Source organism: Diceros bicornis, chromosome 4 (assembly GCF_020826845.1).
Source record: "Diceros bicornis minor isolate mBicDic1 chromosome 4, mDicBic1.mat.cur, whole genome shotgun sequence".
In the NCBI taxonomy this organism is placed as follows: Eukaryota; Metazoa; Chordata; class Mammalia; order Perissodactyla; family Rhinocerotidae; genus Diceros; species Diceros bicornis.
The window spans coordinates 54998507-55016151 of NC_080743.1; the positions used below are offsets into that span (position 1 = coordinate 54998507).

At 41.8% G+C, this 17645-nt stretch overlaps 1 protein-coding gene across 1 annotated transcript; it reads right to left on the bottom strand.

Moving 5' to 3' along the window:
* Positions 1-2478: 2478 nt before the first annotated feature.
* MCL1 (MCL1 apoptosis regulator, BCL2 family member) lies at positions 2479-7336 on the bottom strand. The gene is made up of 3 exons (XM_058539059.1): positions 6561-7336; positions 5966-6213; positions 2479-5433 (listed from the first exon to the last, which is right to left on the bottom strand). The coding sequence occupies exons 1-3, from the start codon at positions 7228-7230 to the stop codon at positions 5317-5319; spliced, it is 1035 nt and encodes a 344-aa protein (XP_058395042.1). The 5' UTR covers positions 7231-7336; the 3' UTR covers positions 2479-5316.
* Positions 7337-17645: the final 10309 nt, after the last annotated feature.

Here is a 17645-nt window from a genome sequence, read left to right on the forward strand (position 1 = left end):
TCCTTTATTTCCCAAGCCCCAGTAGATAGTTGTATGTCATAGTTGCACATCCTTCTAGTTGCCATATGTGGGACGCGGCCTCAGCATGGCCGGAGAAGCGGTGCGTCAGTGCGCGCCCGGGATCTGAACCCGGGCCACCAGTAGCGGAGCGCGCACACTTAACCACTAAGCCATGGGGCCGGCCCCCCTACTCATTCTTTAAAGTCCAACCTCAAATGTTTCTCTTGAAGCCTTCTTGACCACCTTCTGCTTTCAGAAGTTGTCACCCTGCTTTGTCCTATCCCTTATAATACCTTCATTATAGCACTTTATGCACTATATTCTAATTATTTTTGACAACGCTATCACTTCTACTAGATTCTAAGGTTTAATGTTTTGCCGAAATTGGTTTCTCATTCTATGGATTCATTATGCATAAATTCTGCAGCACGTACCTCCTAAGAACAAGGACATTATCTTGCATACCACAATATAATACACTCAAGAAACTTAACCTTGATACAGTACTACCATGTTAAAATTTCCCCAATTGTCCCCATTGTCTTTACAGCTCTTTTCATCCAGGATCCAATCAAAGATCACCCTGCATTTAGTTGTCATGTTTCTTTCCACTGTTCCCTAGTCTTTTTTGACAGTTTCTTAAGGGGAAGAATTATCCTCTTTATAATTCCAGCATCCAACAGTGCCTGGTACATAGTAAGGAGTCCACTGCCATGAAATGGATAAATGAAGAGACTTAACATCTGGCTGCCTAGAGCTCATTAAATGTCCCCGTTCATCGTAGTGTTGAAACATAAACTAAGGGACTCCCTGAACAGGGGTTGAGGAGAGAAGGCAAAGTGAAGAATAACAGACACAAGCTACGGTTATAGATACTTGGAAGGGGTAAAATCCAGACTAGTGTTCTTGGCCCCAATGCACTTCCCAACAGTCAGGAACTATTCTTCTATGCAGATAAAGAATGGTAAGGCAAAAGAGAAACCAGGTATAGTGTAGGAATAAAAGCCTGCCACGTGTGTTCTTTTTTTACCTCACAAGAATCATCATTAAAGAACACTTAATTCTCAGAGAGGTTGGTTACATCTGCCTGGAGGCAGATCGCCAACCCTCATGGTTCCACATGCTTCACATAACTAAGATAACATTGTAACAACTTTGAAACTAAAGAAGAGGGACAGAATTAAGTTTTCAAATCTTGAAACTGAGAAGTCTTTGAACAGTGTGGGAGACAAAGTTCTGTAATCAGTGAACAAGTGGAGCCAAAAAGAACTAGGATAAATTAAGAGACTCAGCTGATTGTCTTGAACTGCAAAATTTATGGCCCATGCTCTGGGCATCTGGTTGGAGCCATGCTACACAGCAGTTGCACAAGTTATTTCACTTTACAATAATTTTTGTAAAATCCTCCCTCCAGCTGTCACAACTGCTTTAAAGTTTTCTGAAAGGGAACGGTGCGAAGAGCTGGCTCTAAAGTTGCAAAACAGGAACTGAAAGAAAAAGTCTGGTTGAGTCAATTGAAGGGAAGTGTTGATTATTTTGACTCCCTCAGTGACTCATGTTACCTGGTTACCATCTGACCCGTTTTTAAGGTGTTAAAACTAAGGAACATTGCCACAGAAATGGCCTCACATCACATCAATGGGATTAACAGTACTGCGCAGAACTGGACTTGGGCCAAGATTTGGGCCCTTGTGTCCCGTGCTACCCTCCCTCCACCCTCTGCTTCGGAGTGCACTTGTACAAAACAGCTTTCTTTGTAATGATAATAGGTTGCTGTCTTCTGGTAGTTAGGCTTAAAGAAAAAAAGGGGCTTCTAAGCAGAAATGCGCTTTTAAATGCACAGACAAAACCTGAATGAGGGAAAGCAGAGTACTGTTTGCATGATTAGCATTTGGTGCTCAGGGCTTAAAACCAACATGCAAACCTCATATTTGCACATTTCCATGGTGATTCCGCTCCCTTTCAAAGCAGCTGAAAATAAAGACAGGATAGGGTTTCTGAAATTGACTTGCTTAATCTCACCTCCTTTTTGGGAGAGGAAAAGGTATAAGTACTGAAACATTAGCACCAAAAACCTATCAAAACTCGTTGGGTGTTAATTCTTCTAGCTCCTTCATCTCAAAAGGATGAGTGAGATGGGGAGATAGAATAACTGCTGTAATGAACCCTCTTAACTCAAAATTATACCAACATTTGGTGGCTACAAGAAAAATCAGGACAGGGATTTTGAATTTTGTATTAGAAAGTAGAGGAACTACTCAAAGTACAGCAGTAATACAATTTAATTAAAAACCTAACACCTCTAATTTGAATGAAAGGGGTTATTCTGAAGGTAACTGTCACTTGCTCTAAGGCAAATCAGCTTTTTGGGGCTTTTGTTTGTTAATTCACCTATACTTATTTGCTCAGCTGACTTCCCTAAAAGGCCTAAGAGGGGGAAGAAGACAGGCATTGATTAGAAAACACCCATATCACACCTTGTATTTGAAAAAGATTTATTATTCTCTTCTCAGGAAAAACAGGAAGTTAGGGAAACAAACTACATTTTACAGCCCACATTAATTTGTAGTTGGTCCTAACCCTTCCTGGCACAGCTGTCAACAGCATTAGCTGTTTAACTAGAACCAAGGTGTTCACCCCCAACAGAATGTACACAGACAACACTAGAGTACTGTATGTTTTTCCCTGAGAGAAGCATAAGACAGAAGTTGCTGAGAGAGCCATCTTTCCAAGCAGCCCCTCCCTTTCTATTTTGGAGGATTTGCCTGAACTATGCGCTAGTCAGCACTTAGAACACGTGCCTCCTCTCCCTATAAAACCACCCACTCTTCCCCAAAGCACTCGGGCTCCCTAAGCCCTCACCACCCGTGACCCAAAATATCAACTGAGGTCCTCATCCCCATTGCAGCAGTCACACCTAAGTCAATCGGGAAGTGAGGCTCCTAAAACTCCACCAGTTTACCTCTGTGTGCTTATTTCCACAACTGGATACGGGGAGACAGGCCTTTTAGTCACCTTAACCAGATCTTAAGATTAATTAAAAACTACATAAAGTGCTTTTAGGTCCTTAGAGATAGATATGATATAAATAAGTGGTTTATGATCAAGAACAATAAATACATGGGTAAAGTTAGCTCTAGCTAGATGACCTTATGGCTCTGAGATGGGCAGGCAGGGCAATTCTTCCCTATTACATTCTTAGTCATTTTATTCATGTTTATTTTTATCTGGAGTCCACAGACTAAAGATCACATTCTGAGGCTGAAGCTTTCAAATAACCCTAGTTTCACTATAGAAGCTTTCTTCAGTTTACCAGTAGCTTTTATATAACTACGAGGTTGAACAGAGCCCACCTGTTTCTATAATTTTAAATGATCATATTCAAATACAAAGGAACCTAGAGAAAGTCACACAAAATGTTGTACACTTCTCTGAAAATTCCTAAGGGGACTTTTGAAAACTTCCCCCCTAAAGACAGGATAAAGCAACAACCAAAAAGATACCAGTCCAAAGAAAAAGGACTCCTCCCATCTCATGACCGTTACTGTCACAGCACCCACTGTACTACCACTTCAAAGATGAAGGTCTGTGGACTCCTCTGGGGGTTACTTAAGGTTCCTAGTTGGGGTTCATAGTGCCAAAAACTAAAAGGCCTAGTAAGAGTTCAGGGATGGCAGGATAAAGACATGGGAACTGATATATCTGTAGAGGGAGCAGAACAAGCAGCAAATATTTCAAGGAAGGATAGGAAATAAACGCTAAGTTTGATAGAACATCAAGTCTGAAATCCAAAGGGATGCCAAGGCAAAAATCTGAAACAAAGTTTGGGAATCATTAATAGAAATGAAACAATATACATTTGTTTTATTGACATACTAGGCTCAGACTTGTGTTTAACAAGCCAGGCTAGTAATAGCACCATGGTTAAATTATGGCCTGCTTTTTTCAAGCCATCATTTTACAACTTATTAAGCAAACAAGGGATCAAATGTCTCTCATCCACCTGATGTGATCTTTTTATACATACTGCTAGTAAGTCCCACTTGGAACAGCTGAAAGTCTTTTAGCAAAAGCTTTGAAGATGAGCTCATAAACTCAGTTTAAATTTCACCAGTTAAATTAGGTCAAATGAAAGAAACTCAAAGGAGTAGCTGCCCAATCAGAGCCCATTATTTGTAACTCATCAGCCTGCATGTGCCCACCCTCCCTCCCAAAACCCTTTAAAACTCCACTTTGACCCAATTATTGAAAACCTACATGTAACGAAGTGAAAGGATTAATCTCCAGCCCTCAGTTTCTCAGTCCCAGGTTTAAAAATTAAAAAACCTAAGAAATACTTACCAAAATCAGATAGGAAAATTAAAGCCTGCAGTTATCAGAATTGTTCCACTACAACCAGGTTGCATACGATTACATCAATTGGTTCTGTATACAATCTAGAACTGGCCAAAACAAAGTTCAGAATAGAAAAACCATAAGAAATAGGTTCCTAAATACAGAAGTTGTAATTTTCAAATAGGTATGAAAAAACCAATGTAAATTCAAGATTCTTCTCCCTTTACATTTCAAAGAAAAAGGCTTTCTGTAAAAATATATACAATTTTTACAAATACATTTACAAGCTATTCCATATTTCGGTCATCATTGTGCCTTAAGTCAAGTACTCTTGGCCATTACTAGGCTAATAAACTAAGAATCACTCAAACCAAGAAAAAGTAGAACAGATATAAAAGTCCTGAGCACTTGGACTTTCTATTCTTCAAGAAGTATGCCTGGGAAAGCTAGAGAGAGAAAAAAAGCTTCCCTTCACGCTCTGTTGTACAGGACTCAGGCTTCTAGTCATAGTTCTATCCCTATAGCTTAAATCCATTTTACACAGACCACTGACATTGTTAGTGCTTCTCTTTTAACACTATAGGAAGTTAATTAATTCAGTGGGTGTAGTTAATGAACTCTATGACTAGCCTGGCTACTGGCCACTCTCCTGTTCTAGACAAGGAAATTAAGTCTCTCCACCCTACCATCTTGACTAAATCTAAAAGTCCTCCTCCATGGCCTCCCAAAGTTTGCCCGTTCCTGAAACTGAACTTTGCTTCTTTCACACAGTGACTCTTCAAGGGGAACTACTTTTCCCATGTATTTATTCCTGTTAGCCATAGTCCTTTTGCCATGTGCTTTTCTATGTTGCTCCAGTAGAACTCCTGACAGCCTGGACATCTTCAAGTCCAACTTCATAAATATATTTGATTTCACAGCAGACTGTATTGGTTTTGGGTGGCTGGAGTCAGTTAAGAGTCAATTATTGCACTTAAAAGACTATCTTATTAGATATGCCAAACCAGCTCCTACTCCAGCAACACCTGCACAAGCCAGCAGCACATTTCTGATGCTGCCTTCTAGGTCCTCTACACGGAAGAACTCCACAAACCCATCCTAAAAAACAAAAAAGAAAGGCATATTTTCAAGTATGGGTTTATACTGGCTTAAAAACACTATTCACAGAGAAAAGATGAATTAAAATATCTAAGGTTCCCCCCAAAATGCAATGATGAACCAACTATTATACACCCTCTGGGGCTGCAAGAGACACATTATTCAATTAAGGAGGAGGGAGGCGTGCTCAGCAATGTAGTTTACTATTATCCCCAGGTGATTCTTATATATGCATAATTTGAATCTACTAGTGTAAAGAGTACCCAGCTGAATTATAATAATATATCAAAAGCAAAAGACTCAGCAACCAGTAAAATAGCCTACAGGCTTTTTTAATGCAACAATTTAAGACAGTAATACCACTATCTCCATGGACCCACTACTTAAATCAACATCAAGCAACCAGAGGTCCATAAGTTAGAGCTTGAAAACTGAGCTGTGCATCACAAAAACCTTTAGATATCTCCACTTTATAAAATTCTCCATTCCATTTCCACTCTAAGGTCCCTCTTCAACCCGAAAACAAACTTACCCAGCCTCTTTGTTTGACTAGCCAGTCTCGTTTTGTCCTTACTAGGACATCTGTGATGCTTTCTGCTAATGGTTCGATGCAGCTTTCTTGGTTTATACTCTTCAAGTGTTTGGCCACAAAGGCACCAAAAGAAATAAGAGTCACAATCCTGCCCCAGTTTGTTACTCCGTCACTGAAAACGTGGACCATCACTCGAGAAATAGATTTGACATCGTCTTCATTTTTGATGTCCAGTTTCCGAAGCATGCCTGAGAGGGAGAAAAGCATGCAGGTTCTCACGGCCTCCTTTGTCTAAACCAGGCACGATTCGCCCGCCCACCCACGGCGGGGGAAATCGCTATTTGGGCTCTATAGAACTCAGGCCGACCCCACTGGAAAACTGACATCCCACCCTTTCCGGGCTTTGAACAGAGCTGCCATTTCCAAAAGAATCAAGATGGGCGGAAACAATGACTCAGGGCCAGAATATTCTGGTTTCAGAAATAGATGAGAATCGTTTCAACACTGACTCGTTTCGGTTTCCACCCACCCAAGACGGGTGAGTCCAGGGAGAGATGAAAAAAGGGCAGTGCGGCTTCGTGACTAACCCCCTTACCTTGGAAGGCCGTCTCGTGGTTGCGCTGCACTCCGTCCCCGACCCGTCGCAGGGTCTCTAACGCCTTCCGGCTGGCGGCCCCAGACCCGCCCATTGGCTTCGTGTCCTTGGCGCCGGTTGCCTGTTCCCGAAGGTACCGAGAGATGATCTCCAGCGATTGCCGGTACAACTCGTCCTCCTCCTCCTCCTCTGCTGAGGGCGGCGTCGAGGGGAGTGAGCCGTTCGTGCAGAGGCCATTGCTGGCTTCCCGGACCAACTGCCGCAAGGGCAGGACAGCCGGCCGCTTCCCCAGAGGCTCCGGCTCGTACCCATCCAGCTCCTCCTCGGGCGACATGATGGCGTCGGCGGCGGGGGCTTCCATTCCTTCAGGCGGCGACGCGCAGCGGGTGGGCGCGAAGAACAGCAGCCTCGCGGGGGGCGCGATGACGTCGGGGCCCTCGGCGCCAATGGGCGAGGGCCGCGCGACCTTCAGGGCGTCCGGCGCGAGAGTGGCCGGGGGGCTCGCGCCGGCTTCCCCTCCCCCTCCCTCTCGCCGGGCCGTGGCCTCCTTCCCCGCAGCCAAAAGCCGCCCTCCCGAAGAGGAGGCGCCGCCGCCGCTGCCGGCCGCCAACCCGGCGCCCCCACAGTAGAGGTTGAGTCCGATTACTGCGTTTCTTTTGAGGCCAAACATTGCAAGCCCCTGCAGTCTCCTTCGCCGCCGCTGCCTGGGTGAGAAAAACGGAGGAGGCTCTGACTCCTTGCTTGTAGGAAGCGGAAGTACCCAGTGAGAGAGGTGCTCCTAGATCACGGTTTTAGGGCCAGTCCTACGCGGTGGCGTCAGCAACTCGAGAAGAAAAAAAAAAAAACTCCCATAAAAGGGAAAGGGGCGGGAGCTTCCGGAGAATTGCGCACGGCGTCTAACCGCCGGGACAAGGCGGGGCCTAGGGCTGGGTGGCCTTCCGGCTCTCGGGCCTTCCTGCGGCCGCTTACGCAACGGCCGCTCGGGTGCCTGGGCGGTGGGCTCGAGCTTTTCACGTGGGCGGACCTGGGCCTGCTCACCGCTGCTTCGGTGCTTTTCTGAGTCCCGATTTGCGAGCCCCTGCTGTGGCTTTTGTGCCAAAGGTTTTTCCATAGCAAAGTCTTAACCATTGAATCACTCAGAGATTGAGGAAAGGGCATGAGGAAGTTCTGCCATGAATGGGGAACAACAGTCTTAGATAATATGGGTAAATAAGAGGGCACTGTTGGGGACCTGTAGTTATTTTGCACATCCTCGGCTCTTTACTCCTTCCAACAATGTTTGGAAATGGGAATGCTCCCTGGACTGCCCTACAGAATCATTTATATTTAAGTTGACTAAACGAAATTTGTTCTGCCCCAGCTAAATTTTATTCCAGTCTCCCTAGTTGCTTTCTCCCATTCCCATCTCTACTCCCCAGTCTCGGGTGCTGTTTACACTTAGGCCTTACTCTATTAGCACCTCTTCTGAGACTCCTGACACCATTTATTTTTGTATTGATAATAAGACACATTTGACTCTAGGGATAAACCTCTTGAGGACAAGGATCCTGTTATAATGCCATATATGTGAGCTAACATTAATTGAAGCAACCTCTTTTTGTTAAAAGATCTGTAAAAATAAATAGCTAAAATTCAAGAATAAGGCATTTGAGGGACATAAGCAGGAAAGGTGAGCAAGGTTCCTATTTCCGCAAATATCAATTTAATAAGGAGCTAGGGTGTCCACACCACACAATTATGTATTTGGACAGGACCTAGAACCACAGGGATTTATAATATGTGGCAGAGAGGATGGAGAGAAACATCTGTGGTTGTAGTGAATAAGAAATGGTTTCTCTATTTAAGGAACTTCTAATCTTGCACAGCATCCAACCATAATGTGAGATGGCATATATGCTCTATAGGAGGCATCAACAACTTAATATTAGAGTTGAGAGGTTGGAAAATTCACTTTGGGCTAGGAGAGCTAGAGGAAGACCTCATGGAGGAGGTAGCTTTTCTGCTGGGCTTTCTAGGATACGATTTTATCAGGTAGTCAAGGGGAGATTGAGAAAATAGCAAGTGCAAAGGCTTTTTCTTTTTCAGAGGCTGAAAAGGAAATGCACTGCAAGTTTCACTTTAAGTTTACAGCCAGAGATCTCAAGTGCTCAGCAATCCTGTTGCTTTTCCTTAATCAATTCACTGTCCTTTGATCCAAGATCACTATTACACACCTTCTCTTCTGTCCTCCAGTATTCCCTCCTCCCTTCCTTACTCTCAGCTGTTAACTTACTTCACTGAGAAAATGGAAGCAATCAGGAGAGAAAAACTTCATTTCTCACCACCAAATCTACTAATTTACTCCTTTCTGTTTCCATTCTGTCTTTCCTATGGTTAAAATAAATGAGCCTCCCCTGCCATCTCAGATCAGCCTCTTCACTTGTGCATTGGATCCCATCTCCTTTGCCTACTCAAGTACTTGCAGTTATCTTTTTACATCTTGCATCGTCAACTTCTCTCTCTCTATTGAACCATTCCCATCAGCATAGAAACCTGATGTTCTCTCATATCTTTAAAAAGCCTTCCCCAGAACTTAAATTCTTTGATGTTCCCCTTTATAGCAAAAATCTTCAAACTCCTTACCCCCATTTCTCTCTTGAACCCACTCTAATCAAGCTTTCATTCCCACCCATTCTTGTCAATGTCATCAATGACCTCGACGTGGCCAAGTTTCAGTGGTTAATTTGCAGTCCTCGTTTTACTTGGCCTCTCAGCAGTATTTGAGGTGGTTGATCATTCCCTTCTTTTTTTTTTTTTTTGTGAGGCGGATCAGCCCTGAGCTAACATCCATGCTAACCCTCTTTTTGCAGAGGAAGACCGGCCCTGAGCTAACATCTATTGCCAATCCTCTTCCTTTTTTTTTCCTTTTTCTCCCCAAAGCCCCAGTAGATAGTTGTATGTCACACATCCTGCTAGTTGCTGTATGTGGGACGCCGCCTCAGCATGGCCAGACAAGTGGTGTGTCGGTGTGTGCCCGGGATCTGAACCTAGGCCGCCAGTAGCAGAGCGCGTGCACTTCACCGTTAAGCCATGGGGCTGGCCCTGATCATTCCCTTCTTAAAACACTTTCTTCATGTGCCTTTTAGGGCACCACACTCTCCTGGTTTTCTTTCTTCCACATTGGTTACTCTTCAGTTTTATTCATCTCTTCCACTGGCTGTCCACTTGATGAGGACACTTATCCTGTTTCCCTTTGTAACTCTAGCCATGCCTGACCCATGGCAGACACCCCATTGTTTAATGGATGAATCTGAATGTTTACTAATATGTGATATATAAAGGCTAGAAAAGTGGGATGCGGTCATATTATTGAGGGCTTTGAAAGCCAGTCAAAGAGCTTTGAACTTTTTTAGGCAGTTGGGAACCACAGAGCACTAGAGTATATGCTCTAATTTAGGTTCATTACCCTAATTGTGGGTTTTAGAATGGATTGAGGAGAAAGGATTGGAAGCAAAGAAATAAATTAGGAGGGTACTGCAATATGATAGGCAAGAATTAATGGTGACCTATACTCAGGTGGTGGTAGTGGAAGGAGAAAAGATAACATGAAGAGACACTGTGGAAGCAGAGTCTATAGGGCTTGATGACTAAAAGGATGACAGAACAGAGTGTGACATTATCATAAATAAGGCGTCCATATTACATAAGATTAACAGGTAGTTCCAAACTCCCATGGACTGCCCTAGAGAACCACTACTCTCACTAGTAGGGGAAAGGGTCTGTGCAGCTTAGAGGCAAGGAGTCAGCATGTCTCCAGGATGTCTGGGAGGTCCTGTCCTCAGGGAATTTTAGTTTACTTAGGAGGTCTTTTGATCCTTAGTATTATTCAGAGTCACTGGAACCTCTGGATTTGTGCATACTACATATCAAGAATGGCTCTTGTTCTTAGGATGACTATATTGGCCACAGTCCTGAACCTCAAAAGAAAAGCATTGTTGACATCCCGACTGTGCCAGTCTTTCTTGTAGGCATGTATTGAATCCTTTGAAACTTCTCCAAACTGTGAGCACATTTCCTCCTCAAAATGTGCCTTTGTTTCAGAGAATTCATTTACATCATTTCTTTCAAAATAGAAAAAAAAAAAAAAAATTAGGTCCCAGTGTAGGAACTAAGATGTGCTATAATAGCCTTGTTCTCCAGTCTTTTGGGGCCTGAAGTTGGTCATACTTAATATCTCATGTTACCTGTCCCCTTCTCTAATTAAAAAACTCTTGCTCTTATCCTTACTGCCTCTCTTAATTATTCAACCCTTTTATTCCTCAGCCTAGTAAAGCAGTGTTTTGTTTGTTTGTTTTGTTTTGTTTTTAGGCCCTATATATAACTCGAATTTTGGGAGGCTCTCCACTTTGCTGGTAGAAAATTCCAGAACTACTGGAACACCCTGTTCTCTTTCTCTAAGCTGAGGCTAATCTTTTGCTTTTAAGCTCTAAGGCCTCTTCATATCATATTCTTTCTTTCCTTCCACATATCAAAATTTTATTTTCCTCAATAATGAAGGAATCAACAGAATGACAAAGCTAGTTCTGTGAAGATATGAGAAATTGGGATTTATATAGTCAATAGGAAAAGATGCTGACCAAAGATACTAAGGGACAAAAGCAGTTAATGTCCTATAAGGCAATAAACTATAACTTTTAGAGTTATCATCTTTAGTAGACTAGAAAAAAATTACTATACCTTATTAGTTTTCTACATATTTACCCTCTAACTTTTTAAGGGTTGTAAAACTTCTGGGTGCTAATCAAACAAAATTACATTCTCCAAGATAATCTGATGACCCTCAGTCAGACTTATTTGAAAATGGCTCTAGCAAGATATTAAAAGATCATGTAGTCATCTTTTTGCCTTGTTCCTAAATGTGCAAGATTTTTCCTAAACAATCCCCCCTGTGGCCATAAATAATCTCTAAAGATTATTTTGATCACATACTCTCATCTTTTTGTGTCAAAATCATTAATTGAACTTGTTGCTTAATTGGCTATTTTCTACACTTCTTACTGCATACCATACTCTTCCATACTCTTTTCATACTGTGCTTCCCATCACAATACCATAATTATCATTTCTGCCTACAAGATCATAATTTCAGGCCCTAGTCTCCACAGGTAACACTAGCATACAACTAGGGTTCAGTAGCCTTTCAGAAGTTGTTGACAGACATTGCTAGTTGCCTTATCTAATATTCATTCTTCTTCCTTTCAGATAGAACCCAGAGTTGGCATGGTGGTTCCATAATGATGAGGAACTCATATTCCTTCTATTATGTTCTGCTATCCTCATACATGCTTTTCTACCTTATGGTCCAAGATAACTAGCTTCATCCATGTTATCTGCATTCCAACCAGCAGGAAGGAGAAAAGGGAAGGCAAAGGGTATCTAGTTTCCTTTAATGATACTTCCCAGAAGTTACATACCCTTTTTGTTAATATCCTATTAGCTGGAAATTGGGTTACATGATCTCCTAGCTGCAAGAGAGGCTAGGAAATATAGTCTTTATTCTGAGTGTCTGAGTCTCCAGCTGAAAATTGGGGATTCTGTTACTATAGAAGAAAGGAAGCACAACCAGCAGTCACTATGTGCAAAACTATATGGAGAAAATTATAAAACTCTATTGAAATACATTCAAGAAAAACCCAAATAGAAACATACACCACGTTCACATATAGGAAGGCTCATAATTGTAAAAATGTCAGTTCTCCTGCAAACTGATACATAGATTGAATGTTGTTCCAAATAAGAAACTGGATAAGTTAATTCTAAAACTTACATGGAAGACCAAAGGGCCAAGACTAGCCAAGATACTCTTGAAAGAAAAAGAAAAAAAAAAGAACAACAACGAGGGGACTAGCCATGCTAGACATCAGGACATATAAGTCTACAGAAAAAAAAGACTGTGATATTAGCAGGGATAGACAAATGGATCAATGTAACAGAATAGAGAACCCACAGATAGACATATGTATATGGAAACTTGACAATAGAAGCAGCATTGCAGATCAGTAGGAAGAAGGTGGATTGCTCAATACGTGCAGCTAGGACAACTGGATATATATATGGAAAAAAAGAAAACTGGATCTCTACCTCATACCATACATAAAAAATAAATTCCAGGTGGGTTAAAAACTTAAAAAATCATATGTATATAATATTATATATATATATGTAGTTCATATATATATATGAACTATATATAATACATATTATATATGAACTCAGGGTAGGAAAGAGTTACTAAACAAGATATACCATAGAGGAAAAAATTGACAAATATGGCGGCATTAAAATGAAAACATGTTTGGTGCCAAAATTAGACTTATGAGCAAAATACATAAGCACATAGAGGAGGGAACAGTTAACTCTGCCTGGGGAGAAAGTGATTTTGAGGTGGGTATTCAACTGTGTTTGAGTGTTCACCAGGAGCACATGGGACAAAACGTTCTAAGCAGAGAGCAGAGCATATGCAAAGGTACAGAGCCGAAACAGTGTGGTGTATTCAAGGAACTACCATGGTGAAATATACAGTAGAGAGGGGCTGCATGAGAACACAGGCTTTCAAATCAAATCAATCCATCCCTACAAATTAGATCAACCCAGCCCTACCTATCACTTACCAGTTCAGTGACCTGGGCAAATTAGTTTTCTGAGTGTGTTTGCCCACCTGTAAAGAGAGTATTCCTACCTTAAGAATTGTAATGATCTAAGACAGCAGTTCTCAAAGTGGAGTCCACAGACTCCTAGAGTCCCTGAAACCTTTCTGAGGGGTCTGTGAGGTCAAAAATAGTTTCACAATACTAGGATGTTATTTGTCTTTTTCACTGTGTTGACAGTTGCACTGATCATGCAAAAGCAACGGGGGTAAAACTGCTGTCACCTTAGCATAAATCAAGGCAATGATACCAAACTGTACCAGTAGTCATGTATTCTTTACTGCCACACACTTGCAGTGAAAAGAAGGGCCAGTTTCATTTACAAAATCACCTTGACGAAGCAGTAAAAATTATTAATTTTATTAAACCTCAACCCTTGAGTACATGGCTTTTAATATTCTGTTTGACAAGATGAGAAGTAAACATAAAGTACTTCTGCTTTGTATCAAAGTATGATGGTTGTCTCCAGGAAAAGTATTTGTGAGTTATTTGAGTTAAGAGCTGAATTAGCTGCTTTTTTTAATGAATCACCATTTTAACTTGAAAGAATGACTGATAGTCAAACTATGGTTATTTAGACTTGAGTATTTTGCATTTTCTCAAAACTGAACAAAGTGAGCCTGTCACTTCAAGGAAAACAACTGACAGTATTTGTTGCCAATGATAAAATCTGAGATTTCAAGCTAGTCTTCTCCTGTCTTCACATGGTCTTTCCTTTAGGCATGTCTGTGTCCTGATCTACTTTTATAAGGACACTAGTCATATTGGATTAGGGCCCCACTCTCATGACCTCATTTAACCTTAATTACTTCTTTAAAGACTCCAAATACAGTCACATTCTAAGGTACTGGGGATTAGGACTTCAACATATGTATTTTAAGGGTACACAATTGAGCCCGTAACCCTCTTATGTTTTCAGGCATCCATTATTTTCCTTCACAGCATATATATCAATTTTAATTATGTCTGTTTTAATAATAATTTTAAATTATTTTAATTATTATCTTAAATTTCTAGAAATTGATTGTACCTTTTAAAATCTTGTCTTGTCATTTTTAATTTTATTTATTTATTTATTTTCCCCCAAGTAGCCCCAGTAGATAGTTGTATGTCATAGCTGCACTTCCTTCTAGTTGCTGTATGTGGGACGCCCCCTCAGCAGGGCCAGAGAAGCAGTGCATCAGTGCACGCCCGGGATCTGAACCCGGGCCGCCAGCAGCGGAGCATGCGCACTTAACCACTAAGCCACGGGGCCGGCCCCATGTCTTGTCATTTTTATAGTTTCTTATTCTTTAGTCATACTTTTATTACTTTTTTCCTTTAAATATATTAAACACACTTATTTATATGCTGTATTATAATTCCAGTATCCAAAGTCTGCTGTTTATAACTTCTGCTTATTCTCATTCATGGTGCCGTATTTCCTGTTGCCTTGTTTTGGGATTTCTATTTGTGAACTCATATTTGAAGGAACTTGATCTCTAGGGATTTTTTGAGGTCTGGATTGAAGGTGCCTTTCTCCAGAGAGGATTTGTGTGTGCTTCTCTCAAGTACCTGCAGATACTACCAACCTGTGACTACAGTACTTTAAAATAAATTCTGGGCTTAAAGTTTTTCTGTTTATTTGGGTATTGTGAATTCAGTCTATAAACTCATGAGAAGACTAGCTTGTGAATTCCCAGGGGAGATCTTTTTCCCCTGATTCAGAGCCAAGACTGAGATAGGGACATTCCTTGTTGTCTCTCTTATCAGGGTGGGTATTTTCTGGTTCACCCTTTCACTTAGGGTGGAGCCCACAGGAGTCCTAGCCTTATTCAGGGGGTTTCCAATCCAGCTGCTCTTTCTGCACAAGCCCTAGGCTTTGTGTACCGTCCCCTGGGAAACGATTAAGATAGAAGCTCTGACTGCCACTGGGGATTAGCATATGCCTCTAGAGTAGCCACCAATTTCAGCCTTATATTTTTGGATTTGTGCTTCTGCTTTTTATATTTGAGCTGGTGTTTTGTAGTAGAATAGTTGTCAGGGTATCTAGTCTGTTATATTGCTGGGAACGGAAGTCTGATTCTTTGTTGAATGTTTGTGCCCCCATACCCCCTCACTGTAAGTTCCATGAGAGCAGAGGCTTGGTCTATCTTCTCACTGCTATATTCCCAGCACCTAGCCCTGTGGCTGGCACACAGAAAGTGATCAATAAATATTTATTATAGACTGTATGAAGGTAGAAAGTTAGGAGTTCCCAGAAAGGCAGGAGAGGAAAACATTCAGGTAAGGACTGAAAATAGGGCATTGTACTTGGCAATTAGGTTGTTTTGAGAATGGATTTTATAAAATAATGAGGGCAAAAGCTGAATTTCACTGGGTTAAAGAGTAAATAGGAGTTGAAAATTTCATTTTCAAGAAATTTGAGAATGATGAGAAAGCAGAGGGTGGTTGGGTTAAAGAAAGAAGAAAGATTTTTTTTAGAATGAGGTATTCAAACATATTTGTAGGTTACAGAGAAGGATCTTATGGAATGAAAGAAATGATAAAGGAGAGAGAAGGGACAATTGATAGGGCACAGTATTCCTGAAGAGACAGATGGGAGGGCAAAGACTCAAGGTAAGGAGGATCTCTGTAAGGAGATCCTCTTCTTTAGCCAAGCAGGAAGATACCTCACAGGTCAGGTCAGAGGTCAAGAGGAGGAATGCTGGGGAATTTGGCACTTGTTTGTTGTCCTTTTGAGGTGGAATGCAAGGTGGTCTACAAAAGGCAGAGACTGGGACTATAGAGAGAGGTGCTTGAAGAGAGCAGCTGTGAGAAGTTCACAAGGCATCTGGCTTCCTGTGAGGACTGCCAAGTTAAGGCTGGAAACACACACTGGTACCAGTTCTAATGCTCTCCCATAAAGCAGCAGCCAACAACCAGAAGTAGAGTAAACACACCTCTATCCCCAGTACCTAGAACAACTCTTGGCACATCAGTAGGCACTTGATAAATATTTCTTGAATGAATAAATAAACATAAAGACTAGACTGATCTAGAACTGGGGAGTGGTGAGGTAGTTGGGACCAAAGAACAAAAGATAAAGGTAATCGAGGGTGTGGTAAAAGTGTCTGAAGATCATTATCCACGGAGCTTAAAGTGGACAGGGAAAGAAGTGAAGCCACAAAGGATCTGGTAGACTGCAACTGTAGCTGGCCCAAACTAAGTGATAAAAAATTGAAGAATAAATGACAATTTATAAGTTTTTAGAAAATCTGTGGGTTCTGAAATGGAAGAAGCAGATCCTTAAAAAAGCTGACCCAGATGACAGAAGCCCAGGAAAGGGGTAGCAAACTTGATTTACAACTCCATTTCTTTCTTTTTTTTGTTTTTTTTTGTGAGGAAGATCAGCCCTGAGCTAACATCCATGCCAATCCTCCTCTTTTTGCTGAGGAAGACCGGCCCTGAGCTAACATCTATTGCCAATCCTCCTCCTTTTTTTCCCCTTTTCTCCCCAAGGCCCCAGTAGATAGTTGTATGTCATAGTTGCACATCCTTCTAGTTGCTGTATGTGGGACGCCGCCTCAGCATAGCCAGACAAGCAGTGCGTCAGTGTGCACCCGGGATCAGAACCCGGGTTGCTAGTATCAGAGTGTGCACACTTAACTGCTAAGCCACAGGGCCGGCCCCCTACAACTCCATTTCAATTTTTCTCCTTTTGGCCTGGGACATGGAACTCAGACTTCTCTTCTGTGAAGTCTGACAATGGGGCCTGCAGCTGCAGGTTCCAATTGGACCAGGTTCCTAATTGCTATGGCTGAAAAGATAATGTGAGCAATACCCAGAATCCTATTAATTGATAATGTATTAATACCAAATTAGAGGTCTCTAGTACATACCACCAGGCTCTGACCTGGGTGCTATCCTGTTGAATGTTTGTACCAATGGTTTAGTTAACATTGGTGACAGATGATCACATCTATCGATATCAAGAATATGGGAGGGATGTGGCTTAGCAGTTAAGTGTACGTGTTCTGCTACTGGCGGCTCGGGGTTTGGATCCCAGGCCTGCACTGATGCACCCCTTCTCCAGCCATGCTGAGGTGGTGTCCCACATAACAGCAACTAGAAGGATGTGCCACTATGACATGCAACTATCTACTGGGGCTTTGGGGAAAAAGAGGAGGAGGATTGGCAATAGATGTTAGCTCAGAGCCTGTCTTCCTCCGCAAAAAGAAAAGGATTGGCATGAATGTTAGCTCAGGGCTGATCTTCCTCACAAAAAAAAAGGGGGGGGGGAGGGATAATGAATATGTTGGAGAGCAGAATCAAAATGCAAAGAGATTGTGGCAGGCTAGGCCAAATCTAACAAGATTTAGTTTAAATGGGTTAAATGTAAAGTCTAGCACAAAAGTTTAAAAAAAAAAGAAAGAAAACT